Below are 15,035 nucleotides of genomic sequence, written 5' to 3' on the forward strand. Positions count from 1 at the left end.
GATAGACAAATGCACTTATTAAAATTTGTCTGCATAAACACGAATCAGCCTACAATGTAATGTAGTCTACAGTGTGTAGTGATTAAGTAAAATGGCTATTTTTACTACTATAATGTTTGTTTCTACATTTGTCCTTATGCATTCCGACGAGCACTGGGTAAAGACAGTCAAAGATGACTGTATTGATGAGGCTTAGTAAACGTAGCGGTTAGCCCAACCTCTTCTAGCTGCATGCCGGAAGGTAGGAGGAGAGGTTGTGAAGTGTAGTGCGTAGGTTAAGCTAGCCGTTTGTGTTTTGTTTTTGACTAAAGGTTAGTCAGTCAGTCAGTCTTGCGCAGTAGATAACTACTGATCGGTATGGAGGTAAAACCTTAATTGCGCACAGCGGTTTTTGAATACAATGATTTTCTTTTGTATTCGTCGACAGTTGGGCTACACTACATGACTGCAGCAGGTTTTAGAGTTGAACGTGATAGTGTTGTAATCCCTGACTCGAACTTGTTACACCAGTAAGATTTCTCAAACTGTATATTTTATTTTGTTTTCTTTTCCTCTCTCATTCTTCCTCTTCGCTCTACCAAGCTTTAAAATCTGTGACTTTGTCTGTAGGTGCGTTTACACCTGAATGGGTGAAATCAAATCTTTTTACTTTCCTTTGATTAAATTAATTAATGATAATACTTTTCGGATAAGTTGTGTGTGTTAAAGCATAATACATTTTTATAATTCAGCTTGGTTATGGATCTATGGACAAACTATAATCTGAAAATTTGTTCCTTATATCCTCAGGTAGTTTATGTCCATATGGATGACAGCGAGAAGGGGCCCATCAATTTGCTGCTTGTGAAGAAATGCAAAGGTCGATCACACCACGAAAGCCAACATAATTTGGGGCACTGCCATGGATGTCACAAGGCAAATGCACTTCAGTACGTTTGACTTTATCATTTTTGGACTTTTGCTGGCAGCCTCCCTTTGTATTGGGGTGTATTACGCGCTTTCAGGCGGGCGTCAGAGAACCACACAAGAGTTCTTGTTGGCGGACAGGGATATGAGGTGTTTGCCTCTTTCCCTTTCTCTGATGGCTACCTTCCAGTCAGCTGTTGCCATTGTGGGCACACCCGCTGAGATCTACATCAACGGCACCCAGTACTGGTTCATAGGCTGCTCCTATATTCTGGGTCTCCTTATACCAGCTCACATCTTTATCCCAGTCTTCTACAGACTGCATCTTAACAGTGCTTACCAGGTAAGCCCCAAAACAGCCCCCAGAGTTGAACCTTCATGAAGTGGGTGGTCGTCATAGTAATTTTGGGGGGTGTATTTGTGCCTCCTGCAAATATAGGAATGGCAGTAGGTTTATTATTGGTAAGACCGCCACTTATAGGTGCAGCAAGTAGTGCTGATGTGAGGATAAGTTCTGTTTGGTCAATAAAATTACTTTATGGAACATTGTGATAAATTGCTCTCAAAAAGGCACCACAAAGTTTTAGTCTGTGGCACCAAAAAACAAAAGATGTTTAATATAATTTGAGATTCTCAAATGTCCTTTTTTAGTACCTGGAGCTGCGTTTCTCCAAAGCAGTTCGCATTTGTGGAACTGTCACTTTCATTTTTCAGATGGTAAGTACTGATCTGGTTTTCAGTGTTACATGTTAAGTATTTTTCCAATTACATCACATATGAGGATTGTATCCGGTAGAGATATAAATGTACTGACTGTTGTTTTGGCCCGCAGTGAATTATTTTTGCATGGTTTCTTCAATAATGTACAGCATGTTACTTCGGTCCTCTGTTTCCAGGTTATATACATGGGTGTTGGTATTTATACCCCAGCTCTTGCTCTTAATGCAGGTAATATACTTTTTACCAGTTTCAAAAAACGCATGTGCTTCACATCAGTGCATCTGTCAAGTTAAGGTAATGAGGTACTGACCTCCATTACAGATTTAACGCAAAATTAATTGTAGTTTGTATGTCTTTGCTTTTGTTATCTGCAGTTACTGGTTTTCACTTATGGGGAGCAGTACTGGCAACTGGTCTTGCTTGTACAGTGTATACGGCACTAGTAAGTGGTTACCATAATGCTGTCCATTCACAATTTCATAATCTCTACCACACAACAGGGCCTTATTAGTGGAATCACAATGTCAACCACTGATGTGAAGTATTAGTTATGGAAAGCATTTTGAATGGTATGCAGAACCTTCAGCTGTGACCATAATCCAATATTTGCCCTGCCTTTTTCAAAACATGTAATATTTTCAGATATTCTAGAACTCTTGACTTTTGTCATGAATGTCACATGTTTGTTTTGACACAAGTGTTGTGTTGTTTTTAGGGTGGACTGAAGGCAGTCATCTGGACAGATGTATTTCAGACAGTAGTGATGTTTGCAGGTCAGCTGGCAGTTATAATAGTGGGTGTGCAACAGGCTGGAGGCATGTCTGAAGTCTGGCAGAAAGTAAGGGATGGAAATCGTATCTCAGGCATTGAGTAAGTTGACTTTTCACTTCACTGATTTGAATAGTCTCTGGGGGAACAATGGATGCTCACTTGATGTTCAGAAAAGATTAAAAGAAATGAGGATGTTGGTCAATTTTTGTCTTAACACCCATAGGAAGACGATTCAACATGTAAACCAGTGTCTCACAAGAAATTATTGATTACTGTGTAGTAGAATGAGAGGAGTGCAAATTTTGAGAGAGTTGTTACATTGGCCTACCGCTTTCTTGCATTTACAATTTTATGAATGCTTTTCTCAGCTTGAACCCAGACCCAACTGTGAGACATACGTTTTGGACGTTAGGGGTTGGTGGCGTGTTTCTGATGCTTTCCCTGTATGGAGTGAACCAGGCTCAGGTCCAGAGATACCTCAGCTCTCGCTCAGAGAGAGAGGCTGTAATGTAAGAGTTTTTCTTCATTGGATAATAAATTAGACAAATTCCACAGAGTCAAAGCAGCTGGACAAATTCTGAAATTACCTCTGACCTGTGAGTTAAATTCTCGCAATTTACTAATTTGAGGTGTGTCAGAAAAGCTTAGCATTGTTTATGTTTTGATAATAGTGGAGGTCTTTGTGGTTTTGCTACAGGTCCTGCTACATGGTATTTCCCTGTCTTCAGTTAGCTCTGTGTTTAAGCTGTCTGACAGGGCTAGTCATGTTTGCATGCTATGGTGAGGACAGTCCCTTAGACAAGCAGTACATCTCATCAAAAGACCAGGTAGGCCCTACAGGTATAATTATTTTAATTATTATATAAAATATTACTGTGTCTCTATTAGTTGGAGTTAGAATCTTGTGTTTTTTCACAACAGATGGTCGTGTATTTTGTGATGGACATGCTGCAAGGCATTCCTGGGCTGCCAGGACTATTCGTTGCATGTTTGTTTAGTGCGTCACTGAGGTATGTATAAAGTACCCTTTGCTTTTTTTCCTTGGTTTAGTTCATTTTTGTTTCATTAAGGTTTCAGTTATCATTAATGTACCCACACACATGTCAAAACAGTTTGTGGGATCAATAAAATTGTCTCCTTTCTAGCACAATATCTTCAGCCTTGAACTCACTGGCTACGGTGACCATGGAGGACCTGATCAAGCCCCAGTATCCTTCCATGAACGAGGCCAGGGCTACACGGCTCTCCAAGTTACTTGGTGAATCAGAGCTCTTCACTCCTCTCTCACTGGAAGCTTTTACATTAGAGTTGCCAAAAAGTTGCTATTTTCCGTGCCTTTAAGTTTGACTGGTTCAGAAATTCAGCAATGAGTTTAAAATTGCTTTTTGAACTGGCAATGGACTGAATTATTCTGTTATTTAGTAAGATATGTATCATATAAAGCCTGCCTGATAAGTGTGTGTTTTAATTTTGTTTGTGTCTCCTGTCTAGCATTTTCATATGGACTGGTGTGTTTAGCAATGGCGTATGTTGTCCATTTGCTCCGCAGTTCAGTTCTTCAGGTTAGCATGTCGCAGTAGATTGTATTCATGTTTATATGAGCTGACCTTTTATTCTGCACTTAATAAACTAAACAAAAGAAATGAAAGGTTGTATAAAACTGTCATGTCTAATTTAATACAAAAATTATTGATACCAGCTATCACTGCATGTAGTGTGATATTAAAGACCTGTTTTGTCTTGTGTGTACTGTAGGCGGCACTTAGTATTTTTGGGATGGTAGGCGGACCTCTGTTGGGACTTTTCTGTTTAGGAATGTTTTTCCCTTGGGCCAACAGCACAGTGAGTACCAATCTGACCAGCGTATTACGAATCAGATAAATACTGATGAGAACTGCTGTGATGACCCAGGGGACTTTGTGTGGTGTTGTGTGCAGGGTGCTGTGACTGGGCTGCTGGCAGGCCTTGTCGTGGCTTTCTGGGTCGGGATTGGGAGCTTTGTGGCCCGAAGCTCCAGTTCTTTAGCAGTGCTCAAAGAGAACTGCACAGACACAACAATGCCAGAGAATGTGACTATGGCTGCAGTGACTGCTGTTATGAATGCACTTACTGATAAACCCAGGTAAAATGTGGGGACAAGAACACATGTCTAAGCTTTGCTTACACCAAAGTCTGATGATTGGAAATGCACAGAGAATAGTAACATTGTGAATTCGTATTTGTGCACACATAACGAAGCACAAAGGATTGTTACCTGAGGATGGCGCTGTTGTTTCATTAACCAGCTACTATTGCTTCAGGTCTTAAAATACATGTTTACAAACACACAAAAATATGCTACTGTAGGAGAACAAACATACAAATTTTATAACATATAGCTGTTATGTGTTTTGTTTTGGGGTTTTTTAGCAGACCAGCAGGGCTGCAGGCTATGTATTCCCTCTCGTACATGTGGTACAGTGCACTCAACTCCTCCACTGTAGTTATAACTGGACTGGTGATCAGTCTCATCACAGGTGAGCACTGACTATAGCAGGTCCAGACAGGGTCCATTTGTAAGTGCTCTGTGCTGTCTTACAATGGAAATGACTGCCTATTTGAAGAAGTTTGTTTAAGTGTATAAAAATAAATTGGTAATGGTCTTTAGGAATCATTTAATGTGAGGAGTTTAAAAAAATTTATTAATTTGCCCTCCATGTTCACTTGCCAAAACTGACCATTGTTGTAGGAGCTATGTTGGAGTAAATGTGACAATCTATGCCATAGATTTTCTGACTTCGACATGTAAAACTATATGCGCAACCAATAGTAATGTTAAAGTTTGGGTGTAACTGTTATACCCATTGAAAGCAGGAAAAAATCAGTCTCCTTAATTTCTGGTCAGTGATAAGCAACGAGATAAGAACCAGTGTTGGATCTGTTTACTTTCAAAGGTCCAACGAAGGCATGTGACGTGGCAGCAGGCACAGTGTACCCTCTTGTGGAGAACATTCTATCTCTCCTGCCTGTGAGGTGGAGGGAGAAGCTCTGCTGTCGCACCTGCCTGAAGCAGAAGGCAAGATATGACACCATACTGCATGTGAAAAAGTCTCAATATACGTAATGTTCGTAAAATACGGTGATCCCATGATGAACATTTGTGCCTATTACATTTTTGTGTTTACAGGAAACAGCTATGCACCAAAAGGAAATGAATGGTTATGCCAACACCAAAAAGGAGACAGAGGGTGAGGAAGAGAGAGAGGCCTTTCTTTCCTCATGTCAGTCTTACATAGAGCATGAGTCATCTGTGTGAGACTATGAATAAAGCTACTGAGGTTTACTGTACTCTACGACCTTACACATAGTGACCTGGTAAATCTTATGCTGTAGAGTTGTGCTGCAGAATGGCTCATACTGATCAAGCCTTTGAGCATTCTGACAGGGTCACTTTTCTGATGTTTAAGTTTGAAAGTGAAATTGCTGAGTGATATCGTTGCAGACAATCCAATTTGTGCCTCATTTTCATGCACTGTTTTACGGCATGTTGTGTAAGTTGGATTCTTTTGTGTCTTTAGATGCTATGTGTCTTACTATGGTATAAATAAACATTCATGGCCAAGATTCCTTGAATACTAAGAGTGATGAAAACAAATGAGAAATAAAGCAAACAACAAAAATATATTTTACTGAATGATCAAAGACACTGTCTCAATGTTGCTTATAAGATATATTCAAAAGGATATCAATTTTGAGTTGGCACCAGGATTATCTCTGTTATTAAGCATGCAGCATAAACCATAAAGTAAATTTATTCATGTCTGACTCTGAGATATGGTGCTACTGTTCTGAGTGGCACAGCTCAGTCATTCAGTTGGCACAGGAGTGCAGTGCCCCTTAACACCCAGTGAGAGGCTGGCATGGCGGTGGGCAGAGAGATGGCTGTGATGAAGTTGGTGGAGACGCCAGAGGAGGAGAGGTAACCAGCTCTCTTTGAGGTGCGATAGAGAGGGCATTCATAATATTGAAACTTACAGTCTGATGTTAGAGATATGTCAGGTGCGTTGTCAGATATCTGTGGAGATGAAAGAACCACCAGAATGTGGTATGTATCATGCATGAATTGAACAAGGGCAAGCCATTTGAAAACGCTTTTAATGGCCAACATGCTTTGACATCAGTATAATTTCAGATCTCCTACCAGTTGAAAACTAATACGACGTCTGCTATGTAAAACGGAACTCCAGCAAGCTTTGTATTTGCTCAATCGCCAAGAATTCAAATTAAACTTGTATGTTACAACTATTCTGAAATTAACATAGCACAAGTTTTCTGATCACATTATCAAACACTACTGAAGATGAACAGAGGATCAGAATCCCCTAAGCAACAGATCACAATGGTTTATTATGCTCTTGTCCTAATATTATGTTTGTTGAAGTACAGTGGTGTAATGAGACAGTATGAAGCCCATGTTCTGTTCTACTTTGAGTAAGCAGAAAGACAGGCTGTTACCTGGCAGGGTAGAAAATGAATCTCAGGCATTGGGCAGTGCTGGAGACTGGGTAGGAGCTCCTGCAGTGTGTGAGACTTAGGGTCCCAGCTTGCTCCATCCAGATAAAGTCCATATACCAGCACACCTTCATCTGGTGGGGCTGGACCCTGTCAGTGCACATCAGTGGCGACAAAGTGACTCCTAAATTTAGTACTTAGAGCTCATGTGTGATATTCCAATTACTTTCCCCAAGCCTGAAACTGTTTGCTAAGTAACCATGAGTCATTCTTTATGTGGAAAAGATATGCAAAGTTTTGCTAGGTAACAGTGGGTCATTTTTATGTCAAAAAGATATGCAGAATTTAACTGTGCAAAATATAAAGCTATACAAATTCAAAGATCATTGAAAGTTCCCCTTAAGAGAGGTGTTGCTTTACTAAACTGCACTATACCTCAAAGAGGGGTTTAGTTTTGTCCTCCTGTTTGCTCCAGTCAGCCCCGCCCTCCCTCATAGGCTGCACATGATAGGTGAATGACAAAGAATCCACAGGTACATTTGTCCTCCTGGCACAGCTCTGTAGCACAGCAGTGAGGAAGCCTAGAAATAAAATTAAAAAAAGAAAAAAAAAAACTTCAGAATATAACATCTAATTATTAAGATGTTTCATTTAACACAAATTTGTAGGCATTGATGCTTTCTGAACATGTGGACTCTTGATATGACAGTTACCTTGGGGATAGAAGAAAGCTGAGAGCCAGTAGCTACGAGGCTTCTCCCAGCCAGCAGCAGGATGCTGGGGATCATTCTTTACCGGCCGTTGCAAAGAATGCTGGCCTCCGCAACTACTCAGAGTTCCAAATGAAATGAAATAAAAATTATTTCAGGAACCTGTTCATTTTTATGACACAGCCTGCTAATTTGTATGGACATAAAATCTGTGTTTACAGTTATACCTCTCCATTAGACAGCTTTTGACATGGTAAGCCCAAGTTCTAAAAAAACAAACTCTCTGTTCCAAATCCAGCACCCAGGATCCCAGTGATTTGCAAGACAAATAGGAGCATTGCTGCAAGAAAATGGCCACATATCTTCATTACACAAGCGTCTTTGTTTTAGCTCAGAGCAACCTCAGATTTCTCAGAGTATCAGAAACAAGGGTAAACAATGTTCCCTGGGTAAATACATTAGCCTATCCCAGTCTGTGAGAGAGAAGATGGCAAGAAGGCAGGTGTCCAGGAGGACAGATGGTGCATTGGATGGCTTATATTCAGTGGGTTTGTAAGAGATAAGATCAGATGAATGGTGTGTGATGACGCGGGTATATTTAAGAAGTACTGTGCTGGGCTGTGTGTGTACCTTCCAGACACTGGGCACAGTCAGGGTGAGCAGGGCAGTGTAAAGTTCCTCAAGGCTCTCATTCATCAGAAGCTCTCCTTTGATGGCCAAACAGAAGGACAGGAGGCTGGAGCGAACAACCCGCAGCAAATGGTTAAAACGGTCGATTTCCTGTCGCAGCATCAGCAGCAGAGCGGATGACGCACCCTGCTCCACACCTACACATTTACAGTATTCTTACACCCCATATTGAAATACAAACACTCTGAGACACTCTAGTCTGTGCAGGGATCTGGGTGTTTTAAAGGCATCAATATGATTTCAATGTTACGAAAAACATGTTTATGTTGAATATGCGTTACATTGGTGTCATGTTTACATTAACAGTAATACTTAAACCATTTTCCATGATGACTTTAGAGATGATGTCTCGCAGAAGGACTGTTTTCATCATCACTCGGTCAGCCTCTACTGTTTCTGGAAGTTTCTTCAGAATGTATGTGGCCATCCTCACAACAACGTCATCCTGACTATATTTCTCTCTTCTCCCAGATAAACCATAGAATTAGTTATGAAGAAATAATGTGCAAATACTTCAAAGCATGTAAGACCCCTGTTTGCCCAGTTTGGATGATCTTTGTAGAGCCATTTTATTTTTTGCAATGTTCTTAATAAATACACAGGTCTGGCTCTACAGCACATACGTATGATTTTTACGACGGGGGTAACTCCCACCTGGAGAGAGGGCTGCTCTCATTAATTCTAGGCTGCAGGCTCACTATTGTGTGCAGGAGCTGCTGGGTCTGAGTATGCTGAATCACCATCTCTGCATTGTTGTCAATGCCAAACACCTCAGCTAGGTCTTTATCCGGCATGTTCTCTATGTAGCTTCTGCACTCAGACCAGCTAGCATTTTTCGGAAATGTTGGGTAACCCTGAGAGAAATTACATTTGATTCAAGCTGATATGTTCATAAAAAACATTTTTACTGAATCGTATCTCTTTTTTGTACAGTTTTTTTTATTTTCGTATCTTATTTTATGTATTATTTTCAGCCCTAATTTATAATATTACGAATATTATGAAAATGTATTGAATCATGGTGTAAAATCTGGCTGCTGAAGTCATTTATGAGATGATGCATGAGATTTAGGTGGTGTGGTTGGGTTATGGGGCTCTTATTCTGGTTGGGACATTTCAACTCAGTTCATCAGTAAACTGTGGCAACATCATTTGTATTAGGACCTTTAAGATCTATATATCAGAGGGTACCTCTGCCTGACAGAAACTGTGGCCTTCCTTCAGCACACTGGGAGAGTAGCAACGATGGAACAGGGTGAGCAGACAACGTCGATCCCAGGAGTCCATAATCCGACCACCGTAAATGACTTCAGCCGTGAGGTAACACAGTGCAGGCCATGGGATCTTGTCATCTTGTGCAGCCTTCAGCAACATCTCCTGATTAAGCATAGACACCTGACAGACAGTGACACAACTTATAAACACAGCTGCTTCTTTATCATATGACTCTCTTAAATGATCAATTAGCAATGGTGTTTTTAACAGCCAGGCTTATTTGTAATGTACCAGCCTCCAATGAGGCCTTGAAGTAATTTAATCTTTACTTAGACATGCCTTTGGATCTGTGACAATCTCTTTCCTTAATCTCCCATTTCCATTTCCCCAAAACCTGACCCACATCCAAGGTAATTCCAGATATGTAAACATTAGTAATTGAAGCTCTTACTTCCAAATCTGAAGAGGTGAATGTGTAGGGGATGTTCCAGCCCAGAGCACCGTATTTCTTCCTCTCCTGAACAATAGCGTTGAAGAAACAGAGGCTGAAGAGCAGGCTTTTCCAGTCTGGGCCACAGTCCGTCCTACAGAAGGTCATCGTGGTAACCTCCCCACTGGGGCTAAAGGTGTGGAGCAGCTTCTCCTTTAGACCACGAGGTGGCTCCACTGCTATCTGCGATTCAAACAGGGATAAATGCAGATTTCAGATTATTTTGTCTGTGTCATTAGTGCTAAGGAAAGAAAAAAAAACTGATTGTAAACATTTCATAGGAGTATTTAGGAGTGTTTGTGTTATGCAGTGGTTTAGCATCCTTTAAGGCACCTTTACTCCTCTCTGCAGGATGGAGGCAGGGAAAACCATATCTGGTTTAGAGGAAAGCCACAGGCGGAAATGTGGATCTAGGTCTGTACCTTTCCATTTTAATCTGAGGGAAAGACATATCTTGTAGTTCATATCTTCAGTTAAACAGCAAATATATTCCATGGGATATGATATGATATATGATATGATATATGATATGATATGATATGATATGATATGATATGATATGATATGATATATGACATGACATAACAACATTAAACAGGTCAAACAGTAGATCAGTAAACATGTCACAGTTAAGTCCAGGCTAAACCAATACCAAAGAAAGCCTTCCACAAAGCTTCCCACTTGTGTAATAAAACACCACATTTAGGGCCACTGCATCACAGTAAAATCATAAAACTACAATTAAGTAAGTACGGGTATTATCACAATATCTCAAATGCATTTCATACTTCTCCTCTAAAATACAAAAAGTTGTTGTGAAAAACAATTGTTCTTTCAGAATCTGTGATATTGAATAACTTCGCCTTTAAAGCTGTTTTGTGAGAGTCCCTCACGAGCTGACGATGGCCTGAAGGCGGGGCATGAAAGAGGCAGCAAGGTGACAGTTTTGCAGGAAGACCCAGCGGCCCTTCAGAACCTGGGCTTTGTGAATGAGCTCCTCAGCCCGCGGTCCTTGGCCCTGCCCCAGAGACACCATGTCCAAATGTAAGCTGCTGCCGCGCAACTCCTGTGCTAAGCGCACAACGTGAGAGGCTGGATCCATGCCTGTGTCAACATATAGCAATGAAAATGCCAAGCAATCAGTGGTACTCCCTGCGAAATACAACATAACATTACCAGCAAGGTTAAGGTTCACTTTCTCTTTAGTTAAAACAAACAAATGTAGAGAACCCAGTATCATTTCTATAAACTTGTGAATGTAGTCTATCTAAACTGAAAGCCTGTTTAACTGTTCTAATTTTAGCCTATCTTGGCCCTTCACTCAGTGTGTTACATACTGTATATAAAGGACACTGTATTTGATCTATGTACTCAAAATAATTGTTGACTGAGATGAAGTTGGATGACTGGCTGTACCACGGGATAGCAGGAATATAATGGGTGCATTGGAACTGCGCTGTTCATACAACTCTCTCAGAGAAATCTTTCCTCCCTCAATGTATTTGGAGCCCAACTTCTCTGTAACAAAGGCTTTAACTGCTGTGGTCAAACACTCAGGTCTCAGAATCTTGATCTACAATAAGTTCATAAGTGTCATTAGATCCAACACACCTTCAACAAAATCTACTTAATGTCTGTATGTCTAACAACCACTGATGAAGATAAACACACCAATATAATTCTCTGAAATCCAGACAGGTTCTCCCAAGGGAAGACAGGGAAACATTTGATCAGTTGTTTTTCCTGTTCAGCATACTGTTGTTGTTTGGATGCAGTTGGTGTTACTTCTGAGTTTCCTGGTTCACAGAAATATAGTCACTGATATGTAAGGTGTTCTCACACGCTGCCAACACAATATGGCCCTGTTCAGGCATGTCATCTCTTCATTATTTGCATTGTAATCTGTCATGACGTTTTACATAAAGACTAGATGTTCAGATGTAACAGCACTAATAATAGTTCATGTAAAGTGAGAAGGCACACGGGAAATGTGTCGAGGCAATAAAGCTGATGTCCTTACCTGATGTAGAGATATTAAATACTCCAGTGTAGGCTTGGCTTAAGAAGGAGTAGAGGTTCTTAGCTCTGTAGAATGCCTTCCACTGCTGTGGATTGGTTTGCATGGATTTGCTTAACATGAAGAAGCATGGTAGGTGGGTGCTGAGGTAACGGCACTGTGCCCACATGCTGTCTGTGAGCGAGAAATGGTCAGGTCGTTCTCTCAGTGGGTCACCTGAAACAGATAAGACACGCTCAGCCATAATCTGAACGCTATAGTCTAAAAAACTCATATGAATACATATATTACAGTTTATTTCATTTTTTTAGAGATTACATATCATATAAAACATTTCATTTCATTTCAGATTTCATCCTGATTTATTGACTGCAATTTTGCTCTATTCTTCAAGTCTCATTTCATTTTTCAAATCATTTAAATTTTGCAGTGTTTTTTCTAGAGACATATACTTGTTTAAATCTATGCTCCTAACCTTCCTCGGACTCCATCAAGTTAGTGTCTGTCATGCTAGCTAACACTGCACAGTGTAAAAAGATCTGCCACTCCTCTAATGGCAGTGACTCATGGCTCCCCACCAGCTTGTCTTTGTGATTGGTTTTCATGATGTTACAGCACATCAAAAATGAGAAACACAACTGGTGATCTGCAAATAACGTCAACGAAGCTTCCTGTCCAAGGAGAGATTAAGTGAAAAAAAAAATCAAAACCTATGTTTAATCTCAAATATCCAGCAATGGGAATTGTTATATATTTTTAGAAGTTGTGAACTGTAAACTGTGATGTTCTCTACTGTAATGGAGTTCTAACACTGCATAACTACAACAATAAGAATTCCTGCATTTGGTTTACAACTACAGTCCGTCCCAATAAGACAGACCACAAATTTTTACAGTTGACACTGAAAGAATGGACATTGTATTTTCTTAGGTAATGGATTATATGCAGTATGTTACCTTGTATATTCTTTCAGTGATTGTGTCCATGACATTCATTAGATAGGAGTTGAAATCATCCTTGTCTGAAACCCTAAAGGTACTAGTGCTTGATGGTTGCGAGGCACTTGTTACTGGCACGGAAATATCCGCATCTAGAGATGCACTTTCTTCACCTTGTGTAGCAATCTGCACCGCTTTGATACACATGTCATGGAACCACTCCAGGGAGAACTGGTACATGTAGTTGATTTGACTAAGATCAGCCAGCGCAAAATACAGGTCAGCTCCTCGATATGCAATGGGTATGTATTTCTTGCGGACCTCTTCGAGTTCCTTATCCTTATCTTTAGCTGCCTGTACTCGAACTGAGAGTTCATTGGCCCTGTCCTTGGATTTCTTTAGATTATCTATAAGATCTTGGTCATCCAATATATGTCCTAAACATAGAACAAATAAGTAAGTATGTATCAATCAACATGTATCAATCCATCCTTAATGTGACTCAGCAAAGATTTAGGCCTGCCTGTGTCTCTGTGATTTGAGTAACATGCTTAAGCCATCGACTGCAAATGATCTGAACGTGTTCTGAAGTTTGAGCTAAACACACAGGTCCGTTGTATAGATTTCCATACCCTGCATGTCCTGTAGCAGCTGCAGAGATCTGTCTTCCAGCTCACATAGACTGAAGAGGTCAGCAGTGATGGTGTGGAGGAGCAGGCTGTGCTCTTCTTCCAGCTGTGGCTGCTGAAGGGTCATTACACTGGAGAGCAACTGCTCCTGCAAGCCCTCATACTCGACTGAAAAGTTTATCAACTTCACCGAAATGCACACCACGGACAAAAAGTGGGGGTTGGGTAAGGACGTGGCCAGGTACAACCTTACAGACAGAGATGAGGTTGTGAGTGGTTAAGAAAGGATTAAACAGTAATAGTCATAGCACTTGTTCAGGGAACTGACCTAAACGACAGTAAAAGCAAATCTGAACATGTGTGGTCAAAACATAAGACAAATCTTACCTGAAGTTAGGATTATACTCAATCTCGGTTTCTCCAATTTTGATGAGGGACTGACCCTCTCGGACGGTGATATTCTTCGTCAGAACAGGCTTAAGACAAGGATCTATACTCTCAGCCACATCCTGACAGAGTTATTAACAAGACAGGTTCATTGGTAATGAGAATATAAACAGCAGTATATAAGTTACCTAAATTTTTCAATTACACTGATTTCTCTTTTGCAAGGGTGCCAAAAGTGCAGGGGAAGTGGGTTGGCAAGTTGGTCTCTGACTGGCTTAATCCTGCACACACCTCTTTCAAAGGTAAAACCGTGAGGGATAAAAGCCATAGGACATACACTAACTGGACTTGGGCACCCCTGTCAACATGGTCAACCAGGGTTTAATAAGTTTGTCCCCCTCAACTATTCCTAGAGATGATGAATAACAATAATAATAATTCATTTGTTCTTGGCATGCCACTTAAAATAATTCATACTGCGTATTCTAGCTCTATTATTCTACAAACCCATGTTCAAATTCAGAACCTGCTATTGTTGAGTTATAGCATATAAAATATTAAAGGGTGAAGAACCTAAATCTCTGACCCAACATGCTTAGCATATCAGTTTGGTTACTACAGTATGCCCATATTGTTCAGGCTCTAGAATCCCTCAGAACATGGGAGGATAAGAGACTACCTGAATCAGGACTGGATCTCCCATGCGAATAGCCCTCTCTACAGTTTTCATGTAGTTAGGCTCAGAGGCCAACACTTTCTTGAGCTTAACCCCTTCCATGCAGCAGATCCATTTAGTGGCTTGACCTTGGGGGTCAATCATAAGAGGCCAGTGTGGTCCATTCTTCACAATGATGGCATTCTCTGTGGAGTTCTGATCCGATGGCAGGCCTGTGTTCTGCCAGTGCCTTACCTGAGGTTTTCAAGCTCAGAATGTTAGAATTTAAATACCCATAACACACTTGAAAAGTTCCACTTTAGATGCAGAAATATATAACACTAATTTGTGTCCTCTTGTTGTTTGTGCCTGGATCACCTCAATCGTTATCATAATATTCTGTCACCAAGAGATGT

General features: G+C 40.6%; 2 protein-coding genes across 2 annotated transcripts in view; one reads left to right on the top strand and one right to left on the bottom strand.

The window, feature by feature from the left end:
- The first annotated feature begins 350 nt into the window (after positions 1–350).
- slc5a6b (solute carrier family 5 member 6) lies at positions 351–6,000 on the top strand. Its single transcript, XM_030782729.1, has 16 exons — positions 351–509; positions 790–1,249; positions 1,558–1,623; positions 1,803–1,854; positions 2,001–2,068; positions 2,342–2,496; positions 2,766–2,906; positions 3,095–3,224; positions 3,319–3,407; positions 3,543–3,655; positions 3,889–3,959; positions 4,153–4,239; positions 4,335–4,519; positions 4,807–4,913; positions 5,331–5,452; positions 5,564–6,000. Exons 2-16 carry the CDS (start codon positions 902–904, stop codon positions 5,690–5,692), a joined length of 1,863 nt encoding a protein of 620 aa, XP_030638589.1. The 5' UTR covers positions 351–509; positions 790–901; the 3' UTR covers positions 5,693–6,000.
- Positions 6,001–6,238: 238 nt separating this feature from the next.
- The window catches only part of LOC115826876 (dynein heavy chain 6, axonemal-like), a 30,436-nt gene continuing 21,639 nt past the window's right edge, over positions 6,239–15,035 (bottom strand). Inside the window, 20 exon segments of the mRNA XM_030791082.1 lie at positions 6,239–6,451; positions 6,892–7,038; positions 7,324–7,469; positions 7,602–7,714; positions 7,826–7,938; positions 8,229–8,425; positions 8,601–8,749; positions 8,943–9,142; positions 9,480–9,683; positions 9,955–10,176; positions 10,327–10,429; positions 10,887–11,097; positions 11,410–11,566; positions 11,665–11,789; positions 12,014–12,226; positions 12,486–12,681; positions 12,967–13,385; positions 13,581–13,825; positions 13,965–14,086; positions 14,644–14,874. Of these exon segments, the coding sequence (XP_030646942.1) occupies positions 6,239–6,451; positions 6,892–7,038; positions 7,324–7,469; positions 7,602–7,714; positions 7,826–7,938; positions 8,229–8,425; positions 8,601–8,749; positions 8,943–9,142; positions 9,480–9,683; positions 9,955–10,176; positions 10,327–10,429; positions 10,887–11,097; positions 11,410–11,566; positions 11,665–11,789; positions 12,014–12,226; positions 12,486–12,681; positions 12,967–13,385; positions 13,581–13,825; positions 13,965–14,086; positions 14,644–14,874 (3,726 nt within the window).

Source organism: Chanos chanos, chromosome 1, assembly GCF_902362185.1.
Source record: "Chanos chanos chromosome 1, fChaCha1.1, whole genome shotgun sequence".
Lineage (NCBI taxonomy): Eukaryota > Metazoa > Chordata > Actinopteri > Gonorynchiformes > Chanidae > Chanos > Chanos chanos.